Genomic DNA, 17,796 nt, shown 5'->3' with positions numbered 1-17,796 from the left:
TATCACACTTGTATTTCTTCCATACCATACCCCAGCCCCTTTCCCCTCCTCCCCCACTGGGTGATTTTGAAGCCAGTCCCAGATATCCTATTATTTCATCCAAAAATATTTCAGCATATCTCTCTATAAGGACTCTTTTAAAAAATTAATGATTAACAATAAATTCTTTTAATATAAAAAAATATAGCCTGTGTTCAAATTTCTCTGTATCACGAATGTTTTCTTAGAGTTAGTTTTTTTGAACCAGGAACCAAACTCCACACATTCTATTTCATGATGCACCTCATAATTCTCTTTCGGTCTATAGTTTCTCCTTATCTCCTTGTAATTTATTTGTCGAAAAACTGTATCCTGTAAATTTCTCCCAGTCTGGATTTTGCTGATTGCATCTTCATAGTGTTGCTTTAACATATTAGCTAGATTTCTTTTATAGATTGCATCTTTTTTATTATAAAGTAGTTTTAAAAAATTTCTTGTTCTTTTTCTAACTTCTTAAGTTGAAGGCTTAATTCATTATTTTAAAAAGTTTTTCTTGTGTAGTAAAGTAGTAACTTAAGGGTACATGCTTTCTTTTGAATTATTTGGCCTAGAAATATTCATGACAGGTTGCAGATGGTATCCTTTATAATTAAAAATTGCCCTTTTAGACTTTTCAATTTTTTGCCTTGAATTCAAAGTTGCTGTTAATAATTCTGCCTCCTTTCTTCTTGTTTGCATTTGTCTGTTATGTCTTTGCTCATTCTTTTATCATCATCCTTAGTTTTAGATGCTTCTCTTGTATAGAGCATTGTATAATTAGGTTTTGTCTTTTGGTTTAATCTGAGATACTTTTCTTTTTAATATGTGTTTATCCCATTCATATTTACTGAACTTTGGTTTTGCCACCTTGTTTATGTTGGATTCTGTTAACATTTTTTTTTCCTACCTGTAGCAGTATGATCTCTGAATTCTTTGTTTTCTATGTTCTTCTCAAAAGTGGTGGGTTGCAATCTGTTTTTAGTTCTTATGATAGCTATCCTTATATATTTTTTAATAATAGATCTAAATCACTGTTTCTTATAATGTCATCTTTAGACAATGCCTATTGACTTTTCACTATGATAGATGGGGAAGTTGGTGTACCCTTAAAGTCTTCCCACTTGTCCACCATTACATTCTCATTGGTTACATTAATAATTTTAGTTCTTCTACTGGATACTTTTATATCTTTAAAGAGTATAAATAACTCTTTATAACTTGATTTAACAGCTTTAAACTTTATTGATCTCCCACTCCTGGAAATGTAGAGATAGTATCTCTTTCCTGTTGCCTTCAAATTTTTTTTTTTTTTTTAAAGATTGGCACCTGAGCTAACAACTTGCCAATCTTTTTTTTTTTCGCTTTTTCTCCCCAAATCCCCCCAGTAGATAGTTGTATACTTTTAGGTGTGGGTCCTTCTAGTTGTGGCATGTGGGACGCCGCCTCAACATGGCCTGATGAGGGGTGCCATGTCCGTGCCCAGGATCTGAACTGGTGAAACCCTGGGCTGCTGAAGCGGAGCGCATGAACTTAACCACTCAGCCACGGGGCTGGCCCCCAAATTTTTTGTTAAATATAGTTTCATTTATAGGTTTTCAAGTTTTTCAACATTTACATTCCACTTTGTAACAGGACTCTCACAGGTGTTATTATTAATTCTATACCTAAAAAGATTCAATGCTCATCATCAATCTTTTTACTAGTAGAGACTAGCTTTACTAATAAATGATTAGTTCATAAGTGAATATCTCGAAATTATGGAGACTGTAGCTTTCCTAAGTAATCTTGTAATTGTAGGATCCTGAACAATGAATATTCAGTACAGAGAAATCTGTACTAACACTATTTACTATAGTCAAGTGTTTAGTTAAAAAAATAGCTGTATTTAGTTTTTGAGGGCAAAACTCAAACAATGTCAGAAGGGTTCACAGAGAAAATAAATTCCCTTCCTCCCCAGCCACCTCGCTCCCTTCCCTGGAGGCAACCACAGTTATCAGATTCTTACATCTTCTTCCAGACAGGTGTTGAGTGCGTACAATTAAATGCGTATGTGTATAATTTTTTTCCCTACAAATAGTGACATACTACACTGTTCTGTACCTTGTTTTTTTTCACCTAAGCTCTTTACTTTTTCAATTTTGGTAAAGCTTACTTCTTCCTAAAAACCTTCCCTAATACATTCCCATATCAATCCTCCCCTCATGCCACCCTGCTCTCTCCCATTTTCTGAACTACGACAGCTCCTTTGAATAACATAGGTGGCATTTAAAACATAGGACTTATATTCTTATTTATATCCTTCTTTACGCATGTAAAAAGAGAGCATAATGTAAAGATTAAAGCATGGGTTTTAGAACCAGGCAAACCTGAGTTTGAATTTGGGGCTCCACTAATTACTAACGTGTGACATGAAGCAAACTGCTCAACTTTTTCTCTGAGCCCAAATTTCCTCCTCTGTTAGATGGGAAAAGTAACACATACCTCCAGGTTATCAATAAAATGCTTATCACAGGGCCTACAGATAGTAACAGCTCATTAAATGCGACCTATCACCACCACCATCATTGTGAGGTCAGCAACAGCCTGAGAATGGAACTTCTACACGTACACCAAGGGGCCTAGACTGATACATTCCTCAGACAACAGAGGTGGCTGTGGCATGTGGGCCTCAGCCATAGCAACCAGCAGGAAGCTAAGTCATGTGACTCCCATCAGTCTAGGCTGCTGAGTTCAGGTTTAGATGAATGGCCATCACTACTTTGAAGGCAACTTCCAGGACCTCTGGCCTCTGCTCCTGGTCTGAGACAGAAGTTAGTGATACTTCCATCCTGTCACTACTCATACTTATGAAAAAAGCGTTCCAAAATGCTAAAGACTGAATCTAACCTCATAAATCATCTGGATGCATTCCATTTACGACCAGGAAACAGGGATTAGGAGCTTCACGCCGATGGTCACATATTACAATGTGGAAAGGGCACACGCAAAAGCTATGCAACGTGCCTGGGACCACAGACGTCAGGAATTAGAGCTCACTTGCTGAGCAGAGAATCTGCTTCCTAAGTGTTTATGAACTGTTTTGGAATCTATCGGTTCCTAGGTTCTGAGTGGCGGGCCCTACTCTTCTCAGCTATCTGTTAGTACTCAGCTAGTAAGTCAACCTTAGGCACATGTGGCCCATCTGGCCCTGCACAGTGCTTGAGAGACCTCCAAGGATTCAAGGGTGACTTTCCTCAAAGGCTTTCCCTAAATCCAAGTGGTGAGTGCAGCTCCGCCTCCTCCTCCGCTCACTTGATAAAAAGCACACACCAACTGTCCAGTTCCCCAAACCCAGGCCGTGGAGGTACCTGAGTTCTCCTTCAGGCCTGGGGAGTGCTGAGCAGTTCTTGGGATGCATCGTCCACTCTCAATTCCTGCTACCGTTTGCCTGTTTAGACCACTACTCTCTTCCCTAGGTCACTGCTCATTCTCTCCTTTACTACAATTCATTCTTCATACTGTAGTCAGAGTAATCTTTCAAAAACATCAATCCAATCACATCACTTCCCTACTTAAAAGATTTCAATGCATTCCCATTGCTGTTAGACTAATATCTAGACTTCTTGGCTGTACTTCCTTAGTGCCCTGGGCATGCTCCGGTTACTGTCAGGCCTTCAATCCTGATGTTTATTCTGCCTGGAACTATCTTTTCTCTCCTTTTTGTTGGATCAGTTCCTCCTTTAGGGCGCAGACAATTCAAAGAGCACCTCTTCCGGAAGTGTTCCTTAATCCCAAAGGACTGGGTTAGAGCAGGCACAGGATAAAGATTTGCCAAATAAATGAACAAATGAACCAAGTGTAATAAAAGATGCACACAACCTGACCTCTGAGGTAGCTGCCCAAGCAGCTAAGCTGTGGGCACCCACACGCCAGAATTTCTCCCACTTACAAGTCTGAACAAATCCCAGTCATCAGAAAGCCATCTGAAAAGGTTTCTAAGACTTATAGGTATATACACATTTTTGCTACAAAATTCATAAGGTACAAAAGGGTATTCAGTACAAAGTTTCTTCCTCCCGCCTCCTTTGGCACCCTGAGCCCAAGTTCTCCTCCCAAGAGGCAACCACTGATAGATTTTGGGTATGCTTCCTCAGATAGTCTATGCATATACAAGTACATGGGAATATTCAGAATCACGTTTTCTTAAGAGCTTCTCCACACTCAAAATCTCTGTCTTCAAGGTCTCCACGTATGGCCTAACTGTGGTAACAGCACATGACTTAGGAATTCAAATGGAGAATATGTCAGTGCTTAGTTTATTCTATTTTAAAAAGCTTCCTCACATGCCTTTTCTGTTCAGAAGCTTTAACATTAAGATGGACCAACCTTGGCCAGAGTGTTGGGGAAGCCTCCTAATGAAGGTGATACCGGTGGTGACTGTGCCCTCATTCCTAGTTAGAAAGGTCACACCAGAGGCTGCAAGGAGGCAGTGAGGATAGCCTGGTGAGCCTAATGCCAGAACCCTATGCCCTGGTGCAGCCACAGGAAGTGACTAGGGCCTCTGGAAGCTGAGTGAGGCAAGGTTAGGAGGCCAGACCCAGAATGAGGCACGTAGGGAAGAGGCCAGGATTCTAGAAGGCTCAGAACATTCTGGAGATGGGAGATATGGGAACCAGATCCTGCAAGAGGCCCATGAGATTCCTAGGGGTGGAGGATAAGAATAGCTGTGGTAGATGTTACAGTGAGGAGCCTGGAAAGGCTGAGTGAAGACCTCTAAAGGTCCTAGGACTCCGTTTAGTATCTTCTTGGGCAAAAGAAAGTGGAGAGCCACACTAGTGCAAACATGCCAACCTGAGCAGCGTGTACCAGGGTCACAAGCACAGGCCTGGCCTGCTCAGGAAAAGGCTGGGGTCCAGGTCTCTGACAGATACCCTGCCCAAAGTCCTGTCTGCCTCAAAAGTACCATGCAGACAAATCTTGTGGTCTTGGGATTCTAGGTCAGGAATTGGACATAAAAAAATGGGCTTTGCTTTATAGGGAAACAAGCAAAAGGATTACCCTCAGCATTCCTTTGGCCAGCTATGCAAACTGCCACCCGCCAAGAGGAAATGCCATCTGTGAGGCAGGTACAGCAGTTATCTGGAGCACAGGGTGAAGAGGTCATGGAGGGTGGTTTCATCTTGTTTGGGCCAGAAGCTTCCTTCTGCTTTGTATCAAGGAGTGGATACCCAGATTTGGTCAAGGTCTCACCAGTCTGGCTGTGAGTGAGCAGGCAGCCTGGCTTGGCCCATTCCCAAGAATGGAGAAACATCTCTGAGGTCTATCTGATCATCCCAGTCTAGGCTAAAGGCTTCCAGCAGCCCAGGAGAAAACAATAGTTCACTTCTTTTACCTATCTATAGATACTTCTAAAAGCAGGGCACGGTAGTAAAATATCTCCACTCCACTTTCAAGCCAGTACCATAATGAGACTTGCTTGCTGAGATTATTTCCTAACCCTTGGATTTCTTTAATACACATCATCTTGAGGCTGCAAAACAGTCCTTTTATCAATGTAAAACAATCCCCTTTATTGTAAAAGCAATGAATCAGGGAGCCTGATTCATAAATAGGAGCAAAGGGAGGCATATACTCCCTCGAAACATGAAGTGTTTGTCTACTGGTGGCAGATCCCACCTCTAAGTGAGCCACCAAATCTCTGAGGAGAAAAAAAATACTTGCCTTTTCTCTCCTTCCTCCCTAGACAGCCCATGCCTATGGTGAGACAGGTCAGACCAGTCCATAGGGTCCCCTAGGCCCAGAAGCAAGGGGAAGATATTTATCTACGCACTGTCATTCCACAAGCCCCTTGGAGTTCAGAAAACAGCAGATATGGTCTCAAGGTCAATCTGCCCACATCTGATCACATCCATAGCTTTATACAAGCACAGAATTTGACACAAGTTGCCTTTGAATGCTGAGTTGGGAGGCAGTATTAACAAAATATGCCTACCAAGTGCCAGAGAGAACACAGTCTGTCTTGGCCTAAAAGGGCTTTCCTCTTGTAATATTGGCCCAGGTTCATGGGCAGTGAAGACAGAGTCCTTCCCCAAGGTTCTCTGCCAGGGCAGCCCAATCATCTGTCCTTTGTGTGCAAAAAAAGCAGAGGGGCACTGAGGGAGAAAGTGCCAAGGAGCACTAGGGTGATAATAATCATGTGGTGGACAGGGGCTAACTATAGCCCACACTCTTGGCTTTGACTAGGACTTCCAAACATGTATCTGAGGACCAGACAGCTCTCCTTGGTTATCTACTGGACCTTTGGTTTCTCCTATGCTTTCTATTTCAAGGACAGGCACCACCAACCTTCCCAATCTCCCAAGCTAGAATCCTAGGAGTCATCCTAGATACCTCCTTTTCCAACTCATGCTCCACATCTAGTCTGTTACCAGATCCTACTGACCCAACTTCCATAAAATCTCCTTAATCTACCTGGAGTGGATACTGCGGGTGGACCCAGCCAACCTCCATTCCACTCTGCTGCTGGGGTACAGTGCCTGGAAAGCAACAGGGGCCTCTAAAAGCTGGACCTGAGACTCCCTGGTGCAGCAGTCCAACACACACATTCCTCCCTCCAGTGACCCGGCCTCCTGCCCTGCACAGCACCCAGCTCAGCTGTTTCCCAAGACAACAGCTCTGGTATGCTCTGTCGTCTCCGCTCCCTGCAGACTGGCAATGGGACCAGCAGGACAAAACTGTGCTGGGGACAACAAGTTATTTTCTTCTGTCTGATTTCTACTTGCTTGGCTGGCTCAGGAAGCCCAGATCACAGGTCTTCTGAAAACAATGAGCATTTTATCACGACTGTAGGAAATTTAGAATTTATTCTGGGTCTCCAGGCACTATAGGTAGTATATCTAAAAAGTGCTGCTTCCAGGGTTGCCAGATGGTAGGACAACGCAAGGCTGATTGTAACCTACAGAATGGGTGGATTTTTCTAAACGTTATTAAGGAGGTGTGGAAAATTCCAGTGTATGTAGGGGGAGGTTAAAAGAGAAGGTCCTACTGGGTCATACTCTGCACTCACGGGACAGGAGAAATAACCTGGTTGATCCAGAGGCAGGGAATACCTATTCAGTCCATTGATATTAGTTGGAAGGCCAAGCCCAGCTCAGGAGGGGTATTTCCATGGCAATTTATCATCGTTAAGAGATAAACTCTGCAAGAAATCTGCCTATCAAATATGATAAAAGTAAAAGATGTCAAAGATGCCCCTGGACTAATTTTGTTTTAGATTTCAAAATGATAGGTAGGGGCATGAAGAAAAGTCTACTGCATTTAAACAGAATTTGAAAGGCATGCAAGCAGGAAGTAAAGCATATTGCTTACCTTGTGAACACTGGTCAAGACATTTAGGAAAGAGAAATCTAGGGGGAAAAAAAGAGAGAAATATGTTAAAGTCATTAATGTCAGAGTTGTCATCAAATATTTCCCACAAAAATGTGAATATCACTGACACTCAAGATGACTTACTAGATGGGGCAAGTGGCAGGCAGCACTGAGCATTAAGGTTAGCCACGGTTACGCGAAAGGTTCTCACAGCTTTCAACCAAAGCTCCCTAAGCGAGAACCCCATGGATGTCCCTACGAGGCCAGCTCTTGGTTGAATGTCGAAGAGGGGATACTGAGGGCAGGGCCAGTTCTCTAGACTATGTGAAACAGAGAAAGAGAGCTGGTCTTCTTGTTTCTGAAAAAGATACTGTCCTAATAGTAAAGGAGAAATTTCAAGGGAAAATGGGAAGAGTTACATTCACCTAACTCTGCTAGGGGCCTTCAGTACCAAAGTTGCCAGGCTTGCCTTCATGTGCACACTAGAATCCTGGTTCCTCTTTGATCCCATTCTGAGCACTAACAGTGAACGAAAAGCAGGAAACCGACTGATTAAATCAGAACTGAAGCAGGTGAGGGTGACTGATCCACAGTGTGAGTTAGTTAACAACTGTAGCTCTGTAGTAAGCTCCAGAGAAAAACTTAGACTCTCAGTGCTTTACAACTCCTAAAACATCACAGTGCTCTTCTCAGGGAAGAAAGCTAACACAGATGAGAACAGCTGCCTTTTACCCGAGTTCCTACTATGGGCTGGGCACCATGCAAGCAGTTCACATATACGATTTTGTTCTGTCCTCGTATCTACCCTGTGTCTTGGGTACTGAAAAGCTGAGGAGAGTGGGTTTTTGATGGCTAAGCAGTCTAAGCAGTCTAAGCACTTTGCCCAAGGCCTCACATAAAGCTACAAAGTGGGAAGGCTAAAGCAGGGACACAGGTCTGTTTGGTACCACAGAACTCCTGTGTTTTCTTCCCCTATAAGTGAGATGCTTGCTGAAGCCATACTTCTGAACTGTTTCTGGTCTAGGTGGCAGGTATTAATGCTGTTCAAAACACTGGGGAAATTTCTCTCCTGAAATTACCTTGGTGGCAGTATGTCTTCATCCTTCTCTTTGATCTCTGAAAACAGCCAGACACATACCATTTGGAACCAAATTTGGTGGACGAGTCAGCTGGATGAATATTACTTTGGGCTATGGATCTAATTCTCTTGCCTGACTCCCTCATCGTTTCTGAAGAACTCTTAAAGAGGAATACCCAAATGCTCTGAGCAAGATCAAGAGCCCTGGAACACGGGAAGAGACATCCATGCGAGAGTCTCCCAAGAAGAGAACTCATTGATTCACTGCATTCATAGTCCAATGAATGGCCTGCCACACAGCAAATACATTCTTAGAAAGTGTCTGTCCCCATGAAGTGCCTGTGACCTAAGAATACATGCCCTAATCAACATCTGCAAATCAAGCAACATGATATACCACATTAACAAAATGAGGTATAAAAATCACATGATCTTCACAAGAGATGCAGAGAAAGCATTTGACAAGATCTGACTCTCAGTGCTTTACAACTCCTAAAATTTTATCCATTTATGATAAAAACTCTCAATAAAATGGGTACAGAAGGGAAGTACCCCAACACAATAAAGACCATATGACAAACCCATAGCCAACATCATACATAACAGTGAAAAACTAAAAGCCATCCCTCTGAGAACAGTAACAAGACAAGGGTGCCCACTCTCGCCACTCCTATTCAACATAGTACTGGAGGTTGTGGCTAGAGCAATTAGGTAAGAAAAAGAAATAAAAGGAATCCAAAGTGGAAAAGAAGAAGTGAAACTCCTGCTGTTTGCACATGACATGATTCTATATATAGAAAACCCTAAAGAATCCATTGGAAAATTATTAGAAATAACAACTACAGCAAAGTCACAGGGTACAAAATCAACTTACAAAAATCAGTTGCATTTCTATGCACTAATAATGAGCTAGCAGAAAGAGAAGTCAAGAATACAATCCCATTTACAATTGCAACAAAAAGAATAAAATATCCAGGAATAAATTTAGCCAAAGAGGTGAAAGACTTAGACACAGAAAACTATAAGACATTATTGAAAGAAACTGAAGAAGATATAAAGAGATGGAAAGATATTTCATGCTCACAGCTTGGAAGAATAAACATAGTTAAAATGTCCATATTGCCTAAAGCAATCTACAGAGTCAATGCAATCCCAATCAGAATCCCAAGGACATTCTTCATGGAAATAGAACAAAGAATCCTAAAATTTATATGGAACAACAAAATACCTCAAAATAGCCAAAGCAATCCTGAGAAAAAAGAACAAAGATGGAGGCATCACAATTCCTGACTTCAAAATATACTACAAAGCTACAGTAACCAAAACAGCATTGTACTGGCACAAAAAGAGACATACAGATCAATGGAACAGCATTGAAAGCCCAGGAAAAAACCCACACATCTATGCACAGTCAATCTTCCACAAAGGAGCCGAGAACACACAATGGAGAAAGGAAAGTCTCTTCAACAAATGGTGTTAGGAAAACTGGACAGTAACATGCAAAAGAATGAAAGTAGACCATTATCTTAGACCATACACAAAAATTAACTCAAAATGGATTAAACACTTGAAGGTAAGACATGAAACCAAAAACTCCTAAAAGAAAATATAGGCAGTACACTCTACGACATTGGTCTTAGCAGCATCTTTTCGAATACTATGTCTACTTGGGCAAGGGAAAGAAAAGAAAAAATAAAGAAATGGGACTACATCAGACTAAAAAGCTTGTGCAAGGCAAAGGAAACCATGAACAAAATGAAAAGATAACTCACCAACTGGGAGAAAATATTTGCAAATCATATATCCAACAAAGGGTTAATATCGAAAATATATAAAGAACTCACACAACTCAACAACAAAAAAACAACCCGATCAAAAAATGGGCAGAGGATATGAACAGACACTTTTCCAAAGAAGATATACAGATGGCAAATAGGCACATGAAAAGATGTTCAGGGGCCGGCCTGGTGGCACAGCGGTTAAGTGCGCACAATCCGCTTCAGCGGCCCAGGGTTCGCTGGTTCGGATCCTGGGTGTGGACATGGCACCACGTGGCAAGCCATGCTGTGGTAGGTGTCCCACATATAAAGTAGAGGAAGATGGGCACGAATGTTAGCTCAGGGCCAGTCTTCCTCAGCAAAAAGAGGAGGACTGGCAGATGTTAGCTCAGGGTTCATCTTCCTTGGAAAAAAAAAAAAAAGAAAGGATGTTCAATGTCACTAATCATGAGGGAAACGCAAATCAAAACTACAATGAGATATCGCCTTATACCTATCAGAATGGGTATAATTACCAAGACAAAAAATAACAAATGTTGGAGAGGATGTGGAGAACATGGAACTCTCATACACTGCGGGTGGGAATGCAACTGGTGCAGCCACTATGGAAAACAGTATGGAGAATTCTCAAAAAATTAAAAATAAAAATACCATACAATCCAGCCATCCCACTACTGGGTATTTATCCAAAGAACTTGAAATCAACAATCCAAAGAGATTTACATACCCCTATGTTCACTGCAGCATTACTCACAACAGCCAAGACGTGGAAGCAACCCAGTGCCCTTGTACAGATGAATGGATAAAAAAGACGTGGTATATATATACAATGGAATACTACTCAGCTATAAAAAAATGACAAAATTGTCCCGTTTGCAAAACATGGATGGACCTTGAGAGTATGATGTTAAGTGAAATAAGCCAGACAGAGAAAGACAAATACTGCATGATTTCACTCATTTGTGGAAGATAAACAAACACATGGATAAAGAGAACAGATCAGTGGTTATCAGAGGGGAAGAGAGCTGGGGTGGGCAAAAGGGATAAAGGGGCACATAGGTATGGTGATGGAAAAAAATTACACTGCTGGTGGTGAGCATGATGCAGGCTATACAGAAATTGATTAATAATAATGTATACTTGAAAGTACACAATGTTATAAACCATTATGATCTCAATAAAATATTTGAAAAAAATAAAAAATAATACATTTAGGGGAAAGTAAAAAAAAAAGAGTACATGCTCTTAAAGGCTCTTCTCAGCACCCTGCTTACTTTCTCATAGCAGCCCATAGTAATTCATACTAGGTATCTCAGACAAGGTTGAGCAAAGACCCCCCCTCAAGGCATCTTATCCAATCACAAGTTGCACATTCATGCTTTAAACCTCTAATGAGGGATGGGGTCATTAAGCTGCTCATTTTCAGCAGTTGCAAAGAAAATATTCAGAACACATGGACTTGCATGTATATATGATTCCCTGAAACTGGAATGAAATTTCTCATATCTTGGCATCTTTGGCATCCCTATCCTTCAAATTCATATGTTGGCCTTCTTTCCTAATCCAACTAGGAGATATCATTGCTTCTTTATAATTCTTATAAAATTACATTAATATTTTATTATGGCACTTCCTACCCTATGTCATGATTAACTGTTTACATACCATCAGTGTGGCATTTGGAAAATGATTTAACTTTTCTCAGCAGCATCTCTCTCATGGTTAAACAAGGTAACGATGCCTACTTTAAAAGGGGGTTTTTGAGGATTAAGAGGGGAAAGCATCACAGTGCCAGATAAATAGCACAAAATAAATGTTGGCTCACTTTGCTACATATTCTCCTCCCTACTAAACTGTAACATTATTGACGAATGCTTGGCATAGGAGTTTTAAACACAGCAGACAAGTTCTGCACCAACAAACATGGAAATAATGGATATACTAGTTACTGACCAGCTCTTCCTCTGAATAACAAAAACACTTGTGATTATAATATATTCCTAAGCCTTACATAGGTATGGTATCGTGTATTTTGTAGTGTGCCAACCAAGTACCTGATCTGTATAAAATTCTAGTCAATCAATAATTGATGATATGGTCTAATCTACCCCCAAACGTGAGTCTCTCAGAATTCCTACGGACATATCTATGAAAACGTAGATACCATAAAAGCAGAGACCTGAGCTGACTTGTTCCTTGCTGCTCCCTCAATGATTACAACAGTCCTGGCACACAGCAGACACTCAATAGATACTCACTGAACAAAACCCACTAGAATAAAGGTATCAGGTAAATCTCAGATAGACCTATCCTGAATGCAAACAGAACCTACCTCCTAGATTAAATGAGCTACACTAACCCTTACCTCACAGAAAGGAAAAACAAGCCCTCCTATGCTCCACTCCTCCCCATTTTTTAAAAAACATGAGCTAGAAACAATGATGCAAATTTTACTTCTACTAAGGTAGCCACTTTACAAAAACATTGAATTAAGAGTGTTAAAAACTGATTCTCAAAAAATCTTTTCTGGGGCCAGCCCTGTGGCTGAGTGGTTGAGTTTGAGCGCTCTGCTTCAGTGGCCCAGGGTTTCACCAGTTCGAATTCTGGGTGTGGACATGGCACCGCTCATCAAGCCACGATGAGGCGGCATCCCACATGCCACAACTAGAAGGACCCACAACTAAAAATACAACTATGTACTGGGGGGCTTTGAGAGAAAAAGGAAAAATAAAATCTTTAAAAAAAAAACCTTTTCTTATAAAAGTTAATACACAATCCATAGCTAACATCATACTTAATGGTTAAAGAATAGATGCTTTCCCCTTCAGATTAGGAACAAGATGGGTTGTCTATTCTTGCTACTTCTACTGAACATTATACTAGAGATTTTAGTAGTAAGGGCAATTAGGCAAGGGAAAAAAGGGCATTTGGATTGGAAAGGAAATAGTAAAACTATCTGTATTCACTCATGACATTCTCCTGTATATAGAAAATCCTAAGGATTCCACAAAAAAACTAACAGAACTAACAAATGAGTTCAGCAAGATTGCAGGATGTAAGATCAACATACAAAAATCAATTTCATGTCTATACACTGTAATGAACAATCCAAAAAGGAAATTAAGAAAACAATTCCATTTATATAAATTCGATTTATTATAACATTTGATGTTATATAATAACATCAAAAATAATAAAATTCTCAGGAATAAATTAAACAAAGGAAGCAAAAGACTTGTACACTGAAAACTACAAAACATTGTTGAAAGAAATTAAAGACTTAAATGGAAAGATATATCTTTTGTGGATTGGAACACACTATTTTCAAGAAGGCAATGCTTCACAAACGGATCTATAAAATCAATGCAATCTCTATCAAAATCACAGCTGTCTTTTTTGCAGAAACTGACAAACTTATCCTAAAATTTGTATGGAAATGCAAGAGACTGAGAATAGTTAAAACAATCTGGAAAAAGAACAAAGCTGAAAGATTCTCACTTCTCAATTTCACAACTTACTACAAAGTAATCAAAACCCTGTGCTACACACATAAGGACAGACATATATATCGTTAGAATATAACTCAGAGTCTAGAAATGAACCTTTACCTTTATAGTCAACTGGTTTTTGACAAGGATGTTAACATAATTCAATCGGGAAAGAATAAGTCTTTTCAAGAAATGGTGCTGGGACAAGTGGATATCAACATACAAAATACTGAAGTTAGACCCCTACTTTACATCACATACAAAAATTAACTCAAAATGGAGCACAGGCCTAAGTGTAAGAGTTAAAACTACAAAACACTTAGAAGGGGGGCTGGTGTGGCCAAGTGGTTAAGTTTGCGTGCTCCGCTGCAGCGGCCTGGGGTTTTAGCCCGTTCAGATCCTGGGTGCGGACATGGCACTGCTCATCAGGCCATGCTGAGGTGGCGTCCCACATAGCACAACCAGAGGAACTCACAACTAGAATCTACAACTATGTACTGGGGGGTTTTGGGGGGAAGAATAAAAAAAAAAAAAGATTGGCAACAGTTATTAGCTCAGGTGCCTATCTTTAAAAAAAAAACAAAAAACGCTTAGACAAAAACAAAGAGGTAAATCTTTATGACCTTGGATTAGGCACTGGTTTCTTAGACTTGACACCATAAACACAAGCAACAAAAGAAAAAATAAATTGGACCTCATTAAAATTAAAAACTTTTGTGATTCAAAGGATACTATCAAGAATGCAAAAAGATAACCCACGGGAGAAAATTTGTGCAAACCAAGTATCTGATAAAGTTCTTGGATTCAGAATATACGAAGAACTCTTTCAACTCAAAAAAAAAAAAAAAAAAGACATGGGCTGGCCCCGTGGCCAAGTGGTTAAGTTCATGCACTCTGCTGTAGGCGGCCCAGTGTTTCGTTGGTTCGAGTCCTGGGCACAGACATGGCACTGCTCATCAAGCCACGCTGAGGCAGCGTCCAACATGCCACAACTAGAAGGACCCACAACGAAGAATATACAACTGTGTACTGGGGGGTTTTGGGGAGAAAAAGGAAAAAAAATAAAATCCTTAAAAAAAAAAAAAAGACAAATAACCCAATTTAAAAATGGGCAAAGGATTTGAATACACACATCTCCAAAGAAGATATACAATTGACCAAGAGGCAAATAAAAAAGATGCTCAATATCATTAGTATTAGAGAAATGCATATCAAAACCACAAAGAGAAACCACTCCACACTAGGATAGCTAAAGTGAAAAAGACAGACAATAACAAGTAGTGAAGATGTGGAGAAACTGGAACCCTGATACATTGCTGGTGGGGATGGACATTGTGCAGAGGCTTTGGATAGTAGTTTGCAGTTCTTCAAAAAGTTAAATGTACAGTTACCATATGACCCAGTAGTTCTACTCCAAGGCATACACGCAAGAGAACACAAACATACGACCACACGAAAACTTATACACAAAAGTTCATAGCAATATTATTTATAATAGCCAAAAGGTGTAAACAACTCAAATGTCCATCAACTGATGAATGGATAAACATGATGTGGTATATATCCATACAATGGAATATTATTTGGTCATAAAAGGAATGAAGTACTAATACATGCTAAAACATGGATGAACCCTGGAAACATTATGCTTAGTGAAAGAAGCCAGACACAAAAGGCCACATACTGTATGATTTCATTTATATGAAATGTCCAAAATAAGCAAATCCACAGAAACAGAAAGCAGACTACTAGTTGCCAGGGGTTGGGAGGAGGAAGGAATGGGGAATGACTGAATTGTACACTTTATTATTATTATTTTTTTCAAAGATTGGCACCTGAGCTAACAACTGTAGCCAATCTTTTTTGTTTTTTCTCCCAAAACCCCCTCACTACATAGTTGGATATTTTAGTTGTGGATCCTTCTAGTTGTGGCACGTGGGACGCCACCTCAGCATGGCCCGATGAGTGGTGCCATGTCTGCGCCCAGGATCCGAACCAGTGAAACTCCAGGCCGCCAAAGCTGAGTGTGCGAACTTAACCACTCGGCCACAGGGCCAGCCCCTGAAATGTACACTTTAAAAGAGTGAATTTTATGGTATGTGTATTATATTTTAACAAAGCTCTTACATTAAAAAAAAGCAATATACATATATGCTATAAAATATCATCAAATGATATTTTATCCAATACCTGTCCCCAAGAAGTGGCCATTTCCCAGAAGGAACCACTATTAACAGTTTGGTAGGTACCCATCTAGACAGTTCCTATAAATGCGCAAATAAACATTTAAAAAAAATGTATTATTTTGGCAATTTGCTTTTCTCATTTCACAAAATATTATGGACATTTTTCCATGTTAGTACATAAAAATCTACTTGATTTTTTTTAAATGCCTGCAAAGTATTCCAATATATAGATATCCCAAAACTTAGCCAGTCTCTTACTAATGAACATTTGCATTATTTCCAGTTCTTTGATACTATAAACAGTGTTGTTTTGAGCATGACAGGGTACATTTGTCATGTTTCAGATTGCCTTGTACCTTTTAAACACCTTTCCTAGCCTTGGACTTAGGAAGCCCATCCCTCTTGTAAACAACAGAAAACTCCTTTTCCAGCCTTTCTTGCAATCCGGTGCAGGTATGTGACCTAAATTCCACCAACCAGGTAGACAGCAAGACTCCCACTGGCAGTGAGCAGGGTGAGTGAGGAAACGTAGGGCAAGCAGACTCCACTTTCTGGTGAAGGAAGTGGATGAGATACCCCCTTACCAGGGCAGCCCTACAAGGTTTGTGCATTGCTCCTGGCTGCCTAGTCAATACAGCCTGGCCCTCCTGGAGACTCTACAAGCTATAATGTCCCGTATTAAATCCCTTTCCATTTAAACATGCTGGAGCAGGCTCTATTATTTGGAATTGAGAATTCTGCCTGAAACAAACACCCCATACATATATATCCACATATATCTCTGCACATTTGTACAAGTATAACTGAATGATGAAATTCTAGCAACAGAATGGCTAAATTTCTCTCCAAAGAGATTATACAATTTTACATTCCTATCAACAGTGTGTAATGTACCTATTTGCTTACTCTGCTGCTGTGTAATAACTCCAAAACTAAGCAGCTTAAAATACGATGATTTTTACTTCTCATAATTCTGTGGGTTAGATGGGCAGTTGTTCTGGCCTGGGAGAGCTCAGCTTGGGCTGACTATGATGGTCTCACTCACAGGCCCAAACGGAGTCTCAGCTCAGACGGCAGGAATGGTATAGCTGGGCCTCTCTCTCCACTTGGTCTCTCATCCTCCAGCAGCGTGGCCAAGGTTTCTTCATATGGTGGTCTCCCAGAAGCAAGAGAGGCCAAGCCTCAATGTGTTAACACTTTTCAAGCCTCTGCCTGTTTGTTGCTTCTTGATGTCCCATTGGCCAAAGCAAGTCACCTGCCCAAGCCCAAATTCAATGAGTAAGAGGTAGATTAACTCTTCAACTCTTGATGGGAGGACCTGCTTTTGCTGTGGCCATATTTTTAATCTACCACAGTTGGCCATGTAAAAATTTTTTTTTCTTTTTTGAAATTTATGGGCTTAACACCGGCCACTTAACTTTTTTTAATGGAATGGACTTAACTTTATTTAACAACTGTCTATTCTTTTTTTTTTTAAAGATTTTAATTTTCCTTTTTCTCCCCAAAGCCCCACGGTACATAGTTGTATATACATATATTTTTTTTTTAAGTTGTGAGTGCTTCTGGTTGTGGCATGTGGGACGCTGCCTCAGCGTGACTTGATGAGCAGTGCCATGTCCGTGCCCAGGATCTGAACCAGCGAAACCCTGGGCCGCCGAAGCAGAGGGCGAGAACTTAGCCATGGGGACAGCCCAGTAACTGTCTATTCTTGATCATGGGTTCCATAATTCTCTTACTCTATTCCATGTGCAACCCCACCCCCACACGCATGGCATAGAATAGCCTCATAGCCCATGTGCATGGGCTAATCCTTAGTTTTCCACAGAGTATTAGTAAACCACCCAAGTAAATTACTTTCCAGAAGGAATTCAGAAGTAAATTTGGAAATTTCTCATTAATAT

General features: G+C 40.5%; 1 protein-coding gene across 6 annotated transcripts in view; it reads right to left on the bottom strand.

Moving 5' to 3' along the window:
• Nucleotides 1–17,796, bottom strand: part of DNAAF9 (dynein axonemal assembly factor 9) — a 155,727-nt gene that overhangs the window by 16,953 nt on the left and 120,978 nt on the right. For all 6 annotated transcript variants that reach the window (XM_070587938.1, XM_070587936.1, XM_070587937.1 and 3 more), the window contains one exon: nucleotides 7,366–7,403. In XM_070587938.1, coding sequence (XP_070444039.1) covers nucleotides 7,366–7,403 — 38 coding nt within the window. The remainder of the gene's footprint in view (nucleotides 1–7,365; nucleotides 7,404–17,796) is intronic.

This window comes from Equus przewalskii, chromosome 21 (assembly GCF_037783145.1).
Source record: "Equus przewalskii isolate Varuska chromosome 21, EquPr2, whole genome shotgun sequence".
NCBI lineage: Eukaryota > Metazoa > Chordata > Mammalia > Perissodactyla > Equidae > Equus > Equus przewalskii.
Note: the sequence above shows the minus strand (reverse complement) of the source record. Positions and strands in the feature narration are given on the sequence as shown.